At 44.7% G+C, this 18,581-nt stretch overlaps 3 protein-coding genes and 1 long non-coding RNA gene across 5 annotated transcripts; 1 reads left to right on the plus strand and 3 right to left on the minus strand.

Annotated features, from left to right (window-relative positions):
• Nucleotides 1–40: 40 nt before the first annotated feature.
• Nucleotides 41–2,113, minus strand: LOC112272463. The gene is made up of 2 exons (XR_002966286.1): nt 1,057–2,113; nt 41–939 (listed from the first exon to the last, which is right to left on the minus strand). It is a non-coding gene; the product is annotated as an uncharacterized LOC112272463 (long non-coding RNA).
• Nucleotides 774–14,779, plus strand: LOC100838205 (putative disease resistance RPP13-like protein 3). 2 transcript variants are annotated; one of them, XM_024463289.1, is made up of 7 exons: nt 7,515–7,793; nt 8,795–8,965; nt 9,119–10,086; nt 10,338–12,362; nt 12,455–12,495; nt 12,696–13,990; nt 14,087–14,779. In XM_024463289.1, exons 2-6 carry the CDS (start codon nt 8,963–8,965, stop codon nt 13,982–13,984), a joined length of 4,326 nt encoding a protein of 1,441 aa, XP_024319057.1. In that variant the 5' UTR covers nt 7,515–7,793; nt 8,795–8,962; the 3' UTR covers nt 13,985–13,990; nt 14,087–14,779. The 2 variants fall into 2 exon arrangements, with proteins under 2 accessions (XP_014757975.2, XP_024319057.1); XM_014902489.2 differs by lacking the exons at nt 7,515–7,793; nt 8,795–8,965 and adding an exon at nt 774–909.
• On the minus strand, nt 4,689–7,719 carry LOC100837906 (putative disease resistance RPP13-like protein 3). The gene is made up of 2 exons (XM_024454522.1): nt 6,992–7,719; nt 4,689–6,810 (listed from the first exon to the last, which is right to left on the minus strand). The coding sequence occupies exons 1-2, from the start codon at nt 7,717–7,719 to the stop codon at nt 6,198–6,200; spliced, it is 1,341 nt and encodes a 446-aa protein (XP_024310290.1). The 3' UTR covers nt 4,689–6,197.
• On the minus strand, nt 4,988–6,142 carry LOC112268519. Its single transcript, XM_024454521.1, has one exon. It carries the CDS (start codon nt 6,140–6,142, stop codon nt 4,988–4,990), a length of 1,155 nt encoding a protein of 384 aa, XP_024310289.1.
• Nucleotides 14,780–18,581: the final 3,802 nt, after the last annotated feature.

The following is an 18,581-nucleotide window of genomic DNA, read 5'->3' on the forward strand; positions in this document are numbered from 1 at the left end:
CTGGATTGAAATGATTTCGACCATTAACATCTCTGGTTACTATGATAAAACGAAAATCATCTTATTAGTGAAGTTGGAGTCTTGAAATTACATCCACCTTACATACTCATCTATACCGAATTAGGATCTCACGGTATCACCTTGCATACTACTTTTCTTCATTTCGATTGATTGAAGACACATAAGAACCGAAGTAGTTGTTAATTGAAGACACATAAGAAATCCTGCAGCAGTTCTCAATTCCTACATTAATATTTTTTGTGCTGGTCATATCAAGTTCATATATAATGAAGCTCATTAATCTCTGTATGCAGGAAGAGGAAGGTCCTGTCTGACTGACAATTCATACTAGTTGAGAGCAGCGATCATGTTATAAGCATGTCACATGAGAATTGGTCCTGTCTGACGGTTCTTGTTGGTTCAGAGAACTGATCCTGTTGAGCTTTTCAGCAATTCTGAAAACTGCTCCTGCTGGTAGAGGGAGAATTGCAAAACGACCCTACAAAAGAAAACAAATTACAACAAAGTCCTTTTGGTCGTCTTCTTTCTCCAGACTCCACAGGCCATGGAGGATGCCACCTGAGCCGGGACGGACCGCCGACGGAGGGGACTTTCCTCGAAATCGCCTCAGACACTAGCGCAGGAGAGGGGACGGATCCTTTTCTCATTTGCTATCTAAAAATTAAGTGCGGCGGGAAGAGAAAGAAATTGGGGGAAAAGAAGAAGAAAGAGAATAGATCTAGGGTTGGTTTGTTTAGTGCGCTCAAATACATGGATGAAGGTCGGGTCGAGCCGAGCCGAGCCGAGGCCCCGCCGTCGCGGCCTACCACGAGCTCCGGCGGTGGGATCTCCGCCGGCGGCGGACTCCCCCCACGCCCTTCCTCGCTGGCCCGCCCGAAGCAGCCGCAGGTACCCATCCTTTATTCCTCTGTCACGGCTCTATATTAAATACACGTGTGTTTTATTGGACATGATAGAAGAGGATGCATGAACACAAAGAAATGACAATCAATAATGAAAATGCTTACTGAAATGATTCAAAAATGACTAACTTACTTGGAAACTTGCCCAAGCCCTTAGAGAATGAACTGTACCAATCACATAAACCTTGGCCAATGTTTCACGTTTTGCCAAAACTTATATTTTTAAACAAGTACTAACCACAATCCTTGCAAAAAAAAAAATATACTGCAAAGATTAGAAACACTACCGGTAAAAAGAGTACAATTGAGGTCGATTTTTGCGTCCTTGGCAAGGGCGCGGCCTGCAGGGGCGCACGTCGGCATCGGGACAGGGACTCGATGCCTGCGTCGGCCCCGTTAGACGTCGCCGTGACGCCGTCTGCCCTGCCTGTGCCACTGTGCCCCCTGCGTCGTTCGGCTGTGCCTGTGCGAGCAGGCCGATGCGCTTGCCTTTTGCATGATCGCATGCCCGTCATGGGGATTGGGAAAAAGATGAACAGAGAAGAAACCGATTGGCAGGGCCTGCCGATTCTTTTTCCTTTTTTTAGAGGAAACCTATTCGTTTTTCTGCTCCCGATTCGTTTTCTTCTGAATCTGGATCGATCCATCCCACCGCAGATCGATGATCGAGCTGCGCTGTCTTAGTGTAGGCGGTTGGAAACTCTGGGCCCTGATGCACCCCTGCAGGCCCAACCTGATGCGTAGGCCTTTTCTTGATGACAAGTCTTCCTGTACTAGATTTTTTTTGCACCTGTATTCCTGTGCATCAGGGTAGGCCCATTGTGCTTCGGCCCCGTGTACTGGTACCCGACTTATCTTTTGCTATTTACTAACCTTTTTCTTTTATTATGTATGTATGCTGTCAACTTGGGTAGAGTGGACCATATTTTAAACAGATCCATATCATCAGGTGATGGGACCATGTAGAGATTAGGCTTATATATGTGTATTCAATTATTCATACATGCGACAACCAGCAAAGCCAATGAATGCCGGCAGTTCAATGTGAAATATAGTAGATAGCTATGTGCGCACAGAGCCAAATTCAACTTTAATAAACCTTCTCTTTCTTGAAGATGGAACCAAGTGGCTAGTTCTTCCATGCTTCCCATCCACGGTTGAGCTTCCTGTTCCCTTCCCATTGTCACCATCGATTGGTTGTCTTTTCTTCTTCCCCTCGAGACGATTTCTTTTGTCCCCGCAACAACGAGAAAGAGAGAGGGAGAGTAAAGTAACCAGCCAGCCAAGACTTGAAACTCTGGCATCCTTTAAAATTTGCCATGAGCGCTTATTGTGCACCAGAAAAAAATTGTGACACTGCCGTGAAGAACACGAAGCCACAGCATGAGGTCTTAAGCCGAGTCTTGTTCATAAAAGCATTTGCTAGCTGGACATTGAGGCTGTCAAAGGTAACCATCATATACAGTAAGTATGGTTACTTAATCGATGGTACATGTGAGAACCGGCTGGCGGCTAGCAAATAATATTTCATACAAGCTAGCTGACGTGATTTTGTCATAGCCGGTTATGTTTCTAGCTGATGACAATGAGGTGCCGGCTGGCCGGCCAACCCCTGTTTTTTTATCTGCGTGACAGGTGCAGCCCAACACTATTAGACTACAGTGCAAATCCGATCCAGGTGGATGTGGTAGTCAATAGTTACTGTTGGGTATTATGAATAGATCGTAGTGGCAAAATACACTGCCCCCCTATGGATTTTAGATTTGATGAACTTTGTTGGTGGGAGATCACAAGAGGTGTTTTTGTACATTTTCTAATTCCACTTAGAATTTCCATTTCTACTTCTTTCATTGTTGGTCAATCTTATTTCCGTTTGTCTTTCATCTGTTTTAAGATCTTGAGGAAATAAACCTTCAACGTATCATTGTACAACCCGAATACGAACTGTTAGTATTAATGTACTACTGCACTCAAGAGCTATGTTAAGCCAAATATTGCATAAAAGGGTAGAACATAGTAAAATAGCAACGGGAATCATCAGGTTAGGTATAAATCATGTGCAATTAAGGTGGAATCACCAGGTTAGGTGTCAGTCTTATATTGGTAAAATATTTTAGTTCACCTCTTTCCATTTTGCCTTATCTGCTGTCATTATATATGCTGTCATCTTGGCTCCTGGGATCCCTTTATTTTGGGGGAAACGAAAATCATGTTTCTAAAATTTGTTTCCAGCGTAAACATTGATGAAAACTATATACCTACAAATTTTCGTTAAGAAATACTTTGATTTGTGCTTTGTACAAAAATAACAAATTTGAAGATCTCAAATAGTAAAATGTAGATCTATTTGATTTTTGTACAGATCACAGATTAAGGTATTTCTTAACAAAAATTTGTACACCCTCCATCCCATATTAAGTGGCTCAAATTTTTCTAAATAGGAATGTATCTATATACTAAAATACGTTAGATACGTATAATATGGGACGGAGGGAGTAGGTATATAGTTTTCATCTATGTTTACACTATATAAGGATATCAGATTTTTTGAAAACTTAGAAATGCGATTTTAGGTCATCTTGGTTATAATGGACCATATGTTAAAGAAATGATGTCATTAGGTGATAGGATCATATAGAGTAGTTATGCAACAGATATAAGCATTGCAACCAGCACTACTACATCTGTTTTTTTTTTCAGATAATGACTGCTACATCTATCGAGTTATTATTTTTCATGACAAAAGCTGAAAATCACCAAAGGTTGCTGCAGCTGCATATTAGGCTATGAAAGGTAGCCATCATATATAGTATGGTTACTTCATCAGTGAGACATTTTACAACCGGCTAGCAGCTAGGAACAAATTTTAAACTAGCTGATGTAATTTTGTCACGACTGATCTTATGTTTCTAGCTAGCTGACGACAAGGAGGTGCCGGCTGGCCTACCCTTTTCTGTTCTGTATCTGCGTAGGTGTAGTGTTAAATAAAACAAGATTGCAAACGGCAAGGACAGCACCAATCTTTTTTCCAACCGGGCTTCACCCCATTTCCATTCATTATAAACAGAAATATTCAGTCTCTTACAGAAATTTTAGAAGGGAAAGGACGGAAAAGCAGGTTGAGCAGTGGTAGGAAACCCACTGTCGGTGCCGCAATCTGCACACCAAGTTTGGGGCAAAACCTAAGAAGCAAGCAGGAGTTCCTACAAAACCAAAAGGATAAGAGCTGCAAACGCCAAGCTCACAAAAATGGCCGCAAGACAAAGCACTACAGCAGAACTAATCAGGTAGCATCATCAATCCTCAGGGGGACATCAGCAGCAGAGGCCGGCATCGGCTGCACTCCCATCCCAGACGACAATGCACGTTTTGTTTTATTTGGAAAGAGATTGCACTTCCTGGCTTCTTATTGGATAGCAGGTAGCGAAATGTACAAGCTGAGAAGAGTAGCAAAGAAAAAGTAAGAGAAAGAAAATCCAACCAACTGGAGCCAAGAACTTGTATGTCTGGTCTTATCTCACAACTTTGTCCCACCAACAAGACTATGCTTGCCCATTAGTAGACCAATGTTGACTAAAAAAAGCTAGAATTGATTAAACTATTGGCATGCCAAAAAGCTTCCAATTATGAAAACAAGAATCATATTTTTCGTGATGGCTGAAAAATTGGTAGAGTAGGGAGGGCGGGTTCCAAAAGAGGATCTCTTAACCGGTTGCCAGCCTAAAAAGCTTAACAATAAGCAAAAGCAAGCAGTTTACAGCAATAGAAAATAGCAAAGTTTCTCTCAAGATATATCATAATAACAGATACAACAACAGGAAGGATCCTTGTCGTTCAACAAATAAAATAAAATAGTTCAACAGTAGGAAGTACTCGGTAAACTGTAAAGGTAATTTGAGCAACATGGTGAAATCAAAGTGGAAGGTGGTTGCAACGATTTACAGTCAAAATGAGTAGGTTTTAATAAATTGAAGATAGTACTTCAGGTGAAGATGGCGAAGCAGCAGACCGGCCGGAAGTAGAGAAAACTGAGACCCTGTTTAATTTAATTTAAGCCTGCATTATCAGGGGCCTTGAATGAACAGAACCTCAGGCCTATTAGGGTGGCCACTTGCAGCTGCTTGCCATGTAGTTCTTTTCTCATCATTGACTCGAGGATCGAGACCTACTTCCTTGAGTACTGCCATGTGTTCGATTTCGATGCCGGGAGTCCCAGGAAGAGCAAGTAGAGCTTCGGAGAGCATATGGAGCGAGACGAGACGACACAGAGCTCCAGCTTGGATTGTTATCCCCTGCACGCCCACAAGGCATATCCGCTCCAGCCCTGGAAAGTGCCCCTGCTTTATGTTGAAGGGCCCCAGGTTATGTTCAATCAGCTTTAGATATTTCAGCACACGCAGATTACTTGTGCAGTCTAGAATTGCATCTCCGCTTAGATTGGTCGCTGAAAGGCACAGCTCCTGGACACTCCTCAGCTTTGTGACAAACTTGTTGTGCAAACAATGTTGCAGGATGTCTCCATGCAATTTGAGTGAATTAAGTCTGCCCGGAGTTTGCAGAGAGCCCAGGAGCCTCACTGAACAATCTGTGGTGCAGTCTGCAAAGTCAATGGACAGGGAGCGATCATCATCGCTGATCACCGTGCGGTTCCCGTCACTAACGAAAGCCATGATGGCGTCTGAAACATGGGCAAAGTCTGCTTGATTCGTGGAGGGATGGCACCATATTTTCACCTTCTTCAGCTGCCCCATGTGATGAAGCATCAGCTGTGGAAACCGTTGGGATTTGTCAGTGACGAATCCTGAGAGCGTCTCCAGGACCAGCTGGTCACCGTCCGCCAAGAGCTTCCCATCTGTAGTGCCGTTTAGAAACTGGAATTTTCCAAGCAGGTGTTTCAACTTGGGTAGCTGAAAGACGTCCGGGTGCACCTCGACGGCTTCGATTCTCCTCATCTCAAGGGTCTCCAACTGCTGCAGCTTCTTTATTTTCTTCGGAACCTTGCCAATAGCATTCCCGAGGCTGAGATATCTCAGCAGCAACAGGCCGCAGACACCTTTGAGATCCTTCTGCTTCAGACCAGCACATTCCTTGAGATCCAACACTCGCAGGAGATCATATTTTGCAAATCTCAACTCATCTTTGTAACTGCAGACTTTGGCGGCAGCAGGGAATACCGCCAGAGTCCTTAGTCGTGATAAATCCTCAGGCAAATTCTTCATCCCCTTCTTTCTGCCACTGCCCGGATGGAGTGAAAGGCGGCGGACAAATTGTGCTTCATTGGTCTGAGTCTGACCACAGAACAAGGTGACGAAATGCTTGAGCATGGACTTGTTTGGCTATGTAGTCGAGCATCATTAAAGGAGGCTGGCATGTCTTCACCTTGCCATTGCTGCTCACAACCACAGGCTGGATGATGTTGCATTCGATGAGAGTCTTGAGATTGTCGGCGGCGCCGCCATCCTGCTGGTCTATCAAATCCTCTGGATTCGCAAGCAAGAGCCCTTCGGCACTCCATCTCCTTATCAGCGGATTCCTCCGCACCGGATGGTCACTCGGGAACATACAGAAATATAGCAACGAATCCTGGAGGAGGAGGTTGCACAGACTCTCGTAGTCGCTCACCACCACGGCTTTCAGCTTTGCTCCGAGTTCGTGGCAGTCTTGCTCGAATCTACTCTCTGTCAGCAACCCAATCTTTAAGAAATGGGCCGTGCTGTCTAGAGCAAGCGGCGAACGGTCACCGCAAGTGCACCGTGTTGGTACTCCTGGCAGCTGAATAGTTGTTGTCGCCAAAATTCTGCATCCTTCTACACCATCAGCCCAAGAGAAGACAGACACTAATTCCTTCAAGTCGTTCTTCTTCACATCATCAATTACGATCAAATACCTATAAAATAATGAAAGGAATTAGTGAGCAAGAATAAGATGTATAATCAAAGCTCATCAATCAACCAACTATAATCAAAGCTATGTTTTTTGTGCGAGCAGCTTAACAGAAACGAACCAAATATTGTTGCTCTCCAATATTACTCAGAAACAAAGGATAAGGAATGATATGTAATGATCACCTTTTATTGTTTAGGCAAGCTTGGATGAGTGCTACATCATCCTTGCCCTTGTCCTCAACTTGGCTGGAGGTACTGGCACCATTATTCTGGATCTGGAATTTCTTGAGTACCTCGCTGAGAATCTCCTCTGCATTCTTGCCTGCCGCACTAACCCAGGCCCGGTGACTGAACTGCAGGCCGGCATCGCTCTCATAGACTTGCTTGGCAAGAAGGGTCATACCTGAGCCACCAAGGCCAGCAATGGCGATCACCTTGAGCTTCCCTTCCTCTGACTGGCTCTGCACGAGGCCAACAAGTTCTGCCTCTGCATCCCTCATGCGGCGATAAGAAGCAGCCGGAGGAGGAACTTCTTCACTGGAGGCCGTGGTTCGATCTCCAATGGTGGCAAACTCCTTGCGTATCTCCTTTGATCTGTCCTTGAGTTGGGCAACCTGTCGGGCAAACTGCCTCTTGCTGCTGTTGGTCTTCTTCCTGACGTGGAAGTTGTCTATGCAGTCTTCGATGTCGTCTGCTAAGCATCTGAGTTGTACCATCCATTCTTTCCGGATATTGCTGCTTCTCGTGCTATCCGGGGGCTGATCTCGAACCGTGGCATAGATCAAGCTAAGCTCCCACTGAATGAATTCAGCATCAAGCTTCAGGTTCCCTGATTCTTTGCCTATCACCGTCAAGAGCTTCTTCACGGTGGTGCTCACCACCGCACCGACTACAGAAGCTAGAACCTCCATAGTCCCTGTTAATTAATCTACTTGCAGCTCTTCGATTGATATCATGGATCAGGGAGCTGGGAGCAGAGATAGAGGTATTTACTTCTCATTCCTAGCTAGCTAGATATGCATATTTGGGCAAGCTCTTGGGGAACTGGGGGTTGATACCTGCCTCGACTCTTTCGAGTACATCGCATAGTCTTTTGCTTTGCTTTATCGTAGCTACATTCCTGTGTTTGTGTGTTTTCGAAAAGGAGAGGCAATCCCCAGCCCAAGAGTCAACAAGTCATGCGCCACATAGCCTGATGCTACCACGCCAATCAAACAGGTTGAACAACTCCCGTGCAACTATCCCCATATTGTTGCACCCATAGTCCATGAAATCCTGCAGCTCCAAGCTGCAATAGAGAATATAGATCCAATGTACCGCCAGATGGATAATTAACATGCAAAAAGTTGGAATCTTTATCTTATTAAAAATAAAGATCATATTTAAATTATGACACTGAGAAAGAACCTATTGTATAGCATGTTTTATTATTTTATCTAAATGGCGTGGAACACATAATAACATTGTGCATGTCCTAACAATCCCAAAGTCTATTTTTGTGGGGGCAGATTGTACTTAGTACTAGCTTGATATGAACATATTGTGTACTATCAAAAGAAAAAACTTGTTCTGTCAAGAAACAAATATAAAATTGATTGCTGGGTAAGTGGGGCAAGTGGCAGTTTGCCGTTGTTGTTTTTTGTTTCATTTATCACACTGCAAGTGGGTAAGTTATTTTGTTTAATTTATTGTACTGCGAGTGGGTAATTTTTTTTATTTCATTTATTACACTGCAAGCGGGCAAATTTTTTTGTTTCATTTATTAGACTGCAAGTGGGTAAACATTTTTTGTTTCATTTATTAGACTGCAAGTGGGCAACATCTTTGTTGGTTAATTTATTATTTATTATACTGGAAGTGTGTATTGGTAATTTTGTCTTGTTTAATTTATTATACTGCAAGTGGTTAATTTTGTTTTATTTAATTCATTATGCTGTAAGTGGGTAATTTTGATTTGTTTTCTTTATTACCCCCAAAAAAACCAAGGTGACAACAGGTGGATCATGCATGCTGGTGGAGCTCTCTCTCCCTCTCTCCCTCCTAGCCAGGCTTCATATAGTAGTAGTAAGGGTGTGTTAAGAGCTGTGTGCTCTTCAGAATTAAGAACTTGACGTATATAGTACGCCTACGCATCATCACCATTGAGATTCTGATATGGTAACTCTATATATCCTCTCGATCGATCATATTGTTGCCTTGCATGTGCTTAATTTTCATTCCATTCTTGCATGGCTACAAACTATAGCGAGGGGCTAGCTAGATCGATGACTACAAATTAAACTGATCAACCTCTTGTGTATATGCATGGAGGATCCGGATCCAGAGTACTCTGCTGATTCACTTCATGGCGGCACGATGGATGTTCCTGTTACTGCTTCCCTTGGCAGCATGGGCCCCCTTCTTCGGCAACTCCAGTACAGTCAGCCCAAGGGGGTTAGTGTGGCTAAGATCCAGCTTCTTAAGGATGGCCTGGGGGAACTATGCATCTCCCTCAAGAATCTGTCAGAATTAACGGCCGAAGATGAGGAAGACGGTAGCAGTTTCACGGCCAAGTGGTGGATGAAGCTAGTTCGGGAACTTTGTTATGACACAGAAGACTACTTGGACGATCACTCCGGTGCTGGTGATGCCTGTGCCCGTCCAAGATCAGCTCGTCGTCTCGGAGGCTTCCGTGTTTGCAGGCAGAACTTGCAGTGGCGCCCCACCCAGATTGGGGAAAAGGATCAAGGACGACGCGGCGGCGCCTTCATCAGATTACTCAACAACACCTCCACAAGGAGTACAAATCTGAAGCGGCGATACCAGACTGCAATCACTTTCTCAGAACTAATGGCCCGTGTGGAGGATGCAAGCGAAAGGCAGCGGGAACTGTTCTTCCAGCTTGCTCCCTGGAAGACCATCGAACCTGCAGACCATGACCCTGTCCATATGAAGATCAACACGGCCAGCGGCGGCCAGAGAAGTTTAGTATTTGGTTTTGAGGAGCCCACCATGAACAGTCTTATCGATTTGCTAGCTTTCGAGGAAGAGAAGCAACTCAAGGTGGTACCCATCTTTGGACCTGCAGGTGCCGGAAAGTCCACACTTGCAAGAACCTTGTATGATAAGTATCGAGGCAAGTTCCAGTGCTGGGCTTTTGTGCGGATGTCACGGAACCCAGATATGAGGAAACTTCTCACCGGTGTGCTTTCCCAAATTAAAGCACCACCGGATTATGCCGCCTTCTCGGATGTGCACCATCTTATTGACAATATCATCAAACATCTACAAGGCAAAAGGTACACACACATATATAGGGAGAGAGAGAGAGAGAGATTCTTCTCTCGGTCGCTTATTCTGCAATCGAAAAAAAATATGCTAAGATTGTTGTATTTTTTTTACTGTCTTGATCCTATCAGGCCATGATATCCCATCTCTCTACTGTCTTTACAATAACCAGTAGATAGGCAGTAAATTCATTTGTCGATTCATTACTTTTTCTATTTGTTGCTTATGTCTTAACCTAACATATATAGATATGTTTTTGCAGATTCTTCGTCATAATTGATGAATTATGGAGTACATCTGCATGGGATGTTATTAGCCGTGCTTTTCCTCATGGTGATTTTTTCAGCAGAATAATAACTACCACACAATTTGAGGATGTAGCATTGGCATGCTGTGGTTTCCAGTCAGAGTATGTATTCAAGATGAGACTTCTTAATGATGATCAATCCCGAAAACTGTTCTTCAGTGTAATCTTTAGGTCGGAAGGTGTTTGTCCTCCAGACTCTCAAGAAGTTCCGTATAGGATTATCAGGAAATGTGGTGGTTTTCCGCTAGCAATTCTACATATTGCCAGCCTGTTAGCAAGAGAACCTAAGCTTGAGAAATGGGTGCACATACAAAATTCTTTACCTTCCACTTCCGAAGGGTTGAAAGAAGTTGTTAGATTTATCTACAATAATTTTCCATCTCGTTTGAAGACATGCTTGCTATATTTCAGTACGTATCCAGAGGGCTCTGTGATCAAGAAGGATGAGTTGGTGAAGCAATGGGTAGCTGAAGGTTTTCTCGGTGCTGTTGATGGGCAAGACACAGAGAAAATTGCAGGGGATTATTTTGATGAGCTTGTCATCAGAGGAATGATCCAAGCTGTGGACACCAATCATAATGGCAGAGTGTTGACATGTACAGTTCACCAGATAGTACTGAATCTTATCAGGCACAAATCCATGGAGGAGAATTTAGTCATTACTGTGAACTATTTTCAATCAGCTCCAGCACTTCCTGACAAAGTTCGCCGATTGTCCATCCAGTTTGGAGGTGCAAAAAGTGCAAAGATACCAGAAAACATCAGAATGCCCCAAGTTCGTTCACTTATATTTTGTGGATTTTTCAAATGTGTGCCTGCGATTCTGGATTATAGACTTCTTCGAGTCCTTATTCTTCATATTTGGGCTGATCAAGACGAGACTAGTTTCGATCTCACTGGAATTTGTGAACTATTTCGACTGAGATATCTGAAGATCGAATGTGATATCATCACCGTTGATCTGCCAGATGAGATTCGAGGGCTACAATACTTGGAGACACTCCAAGTAGATGCAAAACTGTCTGCTGTTCCATCTGATATTGTTCATTTGAACAAGTTATTGCACCTCCGCCTTCCGAGCGAGTGTATTCTGCCTCACGGGGTTGGCCACATGGCATCTCTTCGCACTCTGGGGTATTTTGATCTGGGCAGTAACTCAGAAGACAATGTGATAGATCTTTGCAAGCTGACCAATCTCCAGGATCTTCACCTCACCTGTTCTACAGAACAGTCAACTGAAAATGTGGAAAATAATATGCAACTCCTTGGCTCGATTCTTGAGAAACTCGGCAACTTGCAGTCTTTAACTCTGATACTTGCTGCAGGCTCTTCAAGCATGAGCATTTCCTGTGATGGCTTGATCAGCGCGTTCCCTTCACCAGCCCGTCTTCAGAGACTCGAGTTGCTGCCGCGGATTTGCATATTCTCCAGCCTGCCCAGAAGGATTGGGGAACTCAGAACGCTATGCATTTTGAAGATTGCAGTTCGGGTGCTCTCGATGAATGATATTGATATCCTCCAAGGATTGCCTGCACTCACTGCTCTTTCACTCTCTTCCCGGAGAGTTGACTGGATCATCTTTGATAACAGGGGATTCCGAGTTCTCAAGTACTTCAAGTTCATGTACACTGCACCATGCCTGTCCTTTCTGCGAGGAGCAATGCCCAATGTCCAAAAGCTCAGGGTAGGCTTCAATGCTAACAGGATCAAGCAACATAGCTGGACAACATTTGGCTTCAAGCACTTGGCAAGCCTTAGGGAGCTCTCTATTAAACTTGGGGGCATCGGTGCCCATGAATCTGACAAAAGGACAACATATTTGTCTGACATGATGGCCACCATCAACACTGAAAACAGTGTTAGTGTCAACATAAAATTTGTTGACCAACTCTATTATGAACAATATTATGGTACTCAAGATGAAGCCCCAGATCTGCCCCCCAAAAAAGATGAAGATGAACACGGCCAAGCTGATATCGGGTACGTATCTCTTTTTTTGCGAATGGGTACGTATCTCTTTTGAAGAAACATATCGGCCCAATTTCCTGTGCGCTAAATCGTTGTGTTATCAGGATTACTGCGCCATCAGGGTCCTCGCGTCTTCCCATCACAGGTATTGTTTGATTTTATAGTAATCTAATCAAATTGATGGCTATGTTTCAATGAAAAACGCATCAATTATTCTTTTCAATAATAAGAAAGTTATCTCATGTACATAGTCCAAACCGTGGATCATCACTGTAGTTTGAAATAATGGAACTGTAAAATGACATTTGAAATTCGTACGTGTAACACATTGGTTTAAACATGCAGACGATGAAGCGAGGTTGGAAATTACTGGAGAGGGTGATCGGCACAGCTTAGACCAAGTGTTTTCATTGAAGACATTGGTTTATGATAGCACTGATCGTCTGTTTGTTCCAATAAGAGGTCATGGTGAGGTGGAATCGCAGCTCTCTGCTGAACATCTCGTGGTCCGGAAATTAGGTGGTGCTAGTGGGAAGGAATTGACACAGCTTCTCACCCGCCTCCCAAGGCTCTCCACATTGGAAATCAAATGGTGTGGAAACATAACACAAGTGGCAGTGGGGGTGACTCTGCAACAAGTATTGTCAGCAATAGCATCAGATGATTCAGATTCAGAGGTGGAGCAGGAGAAAGAAGAAAATGGGCTGCTGCTCTTCCCGGACCATCTCTCTGACTCACTATGCAAGTTGAAAATCTCTTTCTGCCAAGAGCTGGTCCTGATGGAGCCACCAACTTTTCTTCCTCCGAGAGCTGCCAACAGAAACAACAAGATAGAGACAAGAAGAGGAGGGCTTCAAGCCCTGCGGTCCCTGCAGGAACTTGAGATTTGCGACTGCCCCATGTTCCTATCTGCCTACTTGGCTTCCTCTCCTTCCCTTCACATTTTCCCCTCCTCACTGCAATCCCTCGTGCTTTTTCTTGTGGAAGGAATGGAGACGCTGGAGCTACTCTCAAACCTCACCTCTCTCACCAGTTTAGATTTGCAGTACTGTGGACAGGATCTGAGATGTGAGGGCCTGGGGCCTCTCCTTACCGCTGGGAGCCGGCTCAGCAAATTAATTGTCCATGGCAGCCCCAGATTCTTTGCTGGTTGGGATCCCAACCCCAGGCAGGTCGTGCTGCAGGATGAAGGAAGAGAAGAGCAGCAGCTGCAGCTTGTTTCCTCCCCAAGTACATCCAAACTGCAGGAGCTCGAGACAGATGAGGTCACAGGACTCCTTGCTGCGCCGATCTGCAGCCTCCTGTCTTCCTCCCTCACCAAGCTGGAACTTCGTGGGACTGAAGAGATGGAGCACTTCAGCAAGGAGCAAGAGGACGCCCTTCACCTCCTCGCCTCTCTCCAGGAACTCAAGTTTATAATTTTTGACAAGCTTCAGCACCTCCCTGCAGGGCTGCACAAGCTTACTAACCTCAAGATATTAGAGATCAGCTCGTGTCCAGCTGTCCGGTCACTACCAACGGATGGCCTCCCCAAATCACTGCGAAAGTTAGATATCTGCATCTGTGGCAATGAGGAGCTAAAACAGCAATGCAGGGGTTTAGTGGGAACCATTTCCGAAATCTATGTAGACTGATCCAAGGTAAGAGAAATAATTCCTTGTTTGTTCCCACCAGTTCTCTTGCTTTCTTTTTCCTGCATAATAATCTAACAGTGTTTGCCTCCATCTGTCATACAGGCGTCGGCTTTGGAGTCCCCTTGTTCATTCTTCCATCCTTGTAGGGCTCAACTTTCTCCACACATGCATGACAAGTGGTTACAGCCTGTGTGCTGGCATTTTGTTCATATTGTATCTTCTCCTGGAGGATCGGTGGCAAAGTGCTTACAATTCTTGTCTGTCCCTTTACCAGCATATGTACTACTGAAGGTAGCAGCAATTTGGTCAGCATTCTCTTCGCAATCGATATATAGAATGTTGCTCATGGACTTGCCTGAAGCCCTGTAGTTTGATGTTGGAGCATGAACATTGATGAGGACACGGCAGCCCCATCTTCTCATATGCTTAAGCTTGGTTCTTTTATTATTGAGGTGCCTTATGTTGATCCCAAGAAGGATGGAGTGAATCCCAATTTCAGGACACCTCCATGTATATTTCGATTTGGCCAAGGGAGCACGGCCAAGGACATTTAAAAGTATGGCTCTTGCATTTTAGACTTGTGTTTTTGTTTTTATGTTTGAGTTAGGTCCAGATAGACTTGTTTTTAATTATTATTTTTGTTAGGAGAGTTTGAGTGTTTTTCGGATTTGGGTCTTGTCCCACCGAACAGGTTTTTGGGCCACCTATATAAGGGTGTCGTTGATCTAGGGTTGAAGGGGAAAAAAACCATGAGATTAATAGAAAAGGTTCTCATGTCATGGGAGCACCAAAATATGTGATTGCTTGCTGATCCAAGAGGATCTTGATCGTTGTTGGGCGTGGAGTGGATCTTGATCAACTCAACGCCTGAGAATTGGGGTTTGGCAATATGGGTTCTCACTGAATTGAATTATCCTTGGTGCTACAACTACGATCGCCGTAAAAGATTGGGCACAGTCATATCATGTGGTATCAGAGCCCAGGTTTATCGCGGCGTTCTTGATCTGTTACTTCTGCTGGATTTGAGGACGGATAGATTGGCTTGGCTGATCTGATTGGAGGCACACACGTCCTGGCCAAACTCTCTGGTACCATGGCCAGGTCTGATCAAGGTGGTAATTCGGCTGTTGTAGTTCCTCCATGGAGAGAGATTGCCCTTCCGGTGTATGCAGCTAATCTCCCTCCTCCTGTTCGTGATGGCCTTGACAATACATGTGGCTATATCAAGAACTATTGCGATGCTTTGGCGGACAGCCTTCACGCTTCATTGCAGGCCATTACCACACGTCTTGATGCGTTGTCGGATACTCTCTGTAATCTGCCGGCACAAGAGGAGCCCCCACATGCTGTTGGACATGCTGCTGCTCATGTTCGTCGTCCGGCCGCACCTGACATTGGCGGCTTTGAGGATGAGTATGAGGAGGATCTTGGCTATGTCCCATGGCAACCACACCATGCTGGCCGACCTGCTCATGCTGCTCGTGTTGAGCCTCATGGTCGCGCTGCACGTATTCCATTGGATGAAGGTATTGGTTGCGTTAAAATTTCCATACCACCGTTCTCTGGTACAGGTGCCCCTGATGTATATTTGGAGTGGGAGATGCGTGTTGATCATATTTTTGCCGCTCACCATTACATCGAGGAAAAGAAGCTTCAACTTGTTGCACTTGAGTTCTCTGGTTATGTACTTATTTGGTGGAGCCAAATTCTGCGTTTGCGCAATCGTCCTACATCATGGAGAAGTATGAAAGAACTCATGTGACGTTGTTTTGTGCCTGAACATTACAAGAGAGAGATGTACAATAAATTGCAACGACTCACTCAAGGGATTATGTCTCTTGATGAGTATTATAAGGAGATGGTGTTGTTGATGATACGTCCAGGCACAACCGAGGATCCGGAGGCTACTATGTCTCGTTTCTTTAATGGGCTGAATCTTGAGGTGCAGGATCGTGTGGAGATGGTGGTCTACTATAATTTGCAGGATCTTGTGCATCAGGCTGAGCGGGCGGAGCAGCAAATTAAACGATTCCAAGTTCCAGCTTCTCCATCCACATGGCGTCGTTCAAGCAACGAGGTTTCTAGTTCTAGTGCCCAGTAGGTATCTTCTACACGCTCTCCTCTGGCTGTTCAGAGTGAGGTGCCCCCTTCAGGAGTGTCCAGGGATGTATCTTGTCCTCGCTCTACTGCTAATATGGAGTGTTTTACTTGTGGAGGCCGAGGGCATATGAGGCGTGAGTGCCCGTGCTGCTTACTCAGGATGGATATGTTTCTGCTAGTGATGAGGAGAAGGTTGAAGATCCATTGGTTGAGGAGACTGACGACACTGTCCAACTGGTGGATGGGCATGCTTCTGCTGCCAATTACCCTAATTTAATGGTGCAACGCGTACCGGGTGATCGCATAGCTAGGCAAGGGCAGCATTGGAATATTTTTCAGACCCAGTGCACCATTCAGGACACCACGTGCAGGCCAATTATTGATGGTGGCAGCTACACTAATATTGTCAGCAAGGGTTTGGTCGACTCTCTCTCCTTGCCTACATGGCCACATCCACAGCCCCATTGTGTGCAATGGTTATATAATTCAGGGAAGTTGAAGGTCACACATAAGGTACGCTTGCATTTTGCCGTGGGCAATTATGCGGACACGGTGGTCTGCGATGTTCTTCGTATGGATGCATGACATGTGCTGCTAGGACGACCGTGGCAATTTGATCGGCGTTGCACGCATGAAGGCAAATCCAATGTTTATTCTTTGTGGCATAAGGGGAGAAGACATGTGCTGCACTCTATGCTTGACAAAGATATCAAAGTGGACGTTCCTGTGTTGACAATGAAGGTGAAGACCAAGACAAAACCGAGGACGGTTTCAGTTCAAGTTGGGGGGGGGGGGGGGGGATGATGAGGACACGGCAGCCCCATCTTCTCATATGCTTAAACTTGGTTCTTTTATTATTGAGGTGAAGTGAATCCCAATTTCAGGACACCTCCATGTATATTTCAATTTGGCCAAGGGAGCACGGCCAAGGACATTTAAAGGTATGGGTCTTGCGTTTTAGTCTTGTGTTTTTATTTTTATGTTTGAGTTAGGTCCAGATAGACTTGTTGTTAATTATTATTTTTGTTAGGAGAGTTTAAGTGTTTTTTGGATTGGGGTCTTGTCCCACCGAACAGGTTTTTTGGCCACCTATATAAGGGGGTCGTTGATCTAGGGTTGAAGGGAAAAAACCCATGAGATTAATAGAAAAGGTTCCCATGTCAGGGGAGCATCAAAATCTATGATTGCTTGCTGATCCAAAAGGATCTTGATCGCTGTTGGGCGTGGAGTGGATCTTGATCAACTCAACGCCTGAGAACTAGGGTTTGGCAATTTGGGTTCTCACTGAATTGACTTATCCTTGGTGCTACAACTACGATCGCCGTGAAAGATTGGGCACAATCATATCGAACATGATCGAAATGGGTTGGTGGAGCATGGAAGACTGATGAAGAGGGTGACAACTCCCCCACCAAATCTTGTATGTAAAGGGAGCGAGGCTGGTGATTGGCAGTTGCAAAGGGTAGAGGTGTGGAGGTGGCGGTTGCTCTGGCTGTGGGTGGTGGACAAGGAGGCAAACTTGCGCAGGATAAAGGCGACTGACGGAGGAGACCGTTGAAACCTGAGACAGTTATTGTATTTAGTGATCCCTTGTAATTTTTGTTGGGAGTGGCACTGAAGAAGTTCAGGGTTCGTGAATGTTCCCAAGTGTATCATTTTACTCTAGTTTGGCATGTTTTCTTCTTCCTTTCTTCAGAGAGGTCAACAGATAGGTTAGACATCTTGGTCAGATCTCTACTGAATTGCTTACAGTTTGCAGAATATCACATCTTGTCGTCGGCCTTCAAAACTTTCCAGCTGACTGCCCTGAAACTGCTGCTTTTCGAAGGTGGTTCATCTCAAATTTCTGCCCTGAAACCTTGATTCGTGATTACCAGATAATTTTGTGATTTTTCTTTTCAACTTCTTATGTAAACTTTGATCTATATAGTATATCGACCAGATAATTCATCTCGGAGAAGTTATGAGATAATTTAGCAGTATGATGGAAAACACTTAAACACAGTAGTTTCGAATTAAAAGAAGAACTGAAAAAAAAAGCAGGTTGGTGTGATGGTATCATCCCCTGGGAAGCAGGTTCCGTGGTGGATGCAGAGGGAGATGCCTGGCAGTGGGCTCACACACAAATATTGAATCTGTAAGTATACATGGATCTTATAACGTCTCTTTATTGTGACATCCTTACCAACGTATTCTTAACTGTATTCATCCTTGGATGCAGCGAACCGGACCGTGTTAAGCGGAAATTGCTGCAAGAAGCAGGCCGGTCCTTTTTTGCCTTCATAAATCATAATGGTGTGAGGTACTATACTATACGATCAGTTTTTCTGTTCATACAGTGGCATCAATGCATCATGCCCTGACGGAATGGTGGCACAAGTACTATTTGTTTTTTACTCTTTTTGGCCCCTTTGCTATCCAGCACATGTGGAAGCTACCGCTTGCTGTTGGAAAACAGCATGGCCGAGAAGTTGCAGTCGAGGACAGAAGACGAGGA

This window comes from Brachypodium distachyon, chromosome 4 (assembly GCF_000005505.3).
Source record: "Brachypodium distachyon strain Bd21 chromosome 4, Brachypodium_distachyon_v3.0, whole genome shotgun sequence".
Classification (NCBI taxonomy): Eukaryota; Viridiplantae; Streptophyta; class Magnoliopsida; order Poales; family Poaceae; genus Brachypodium; species Brachypodium distachyon.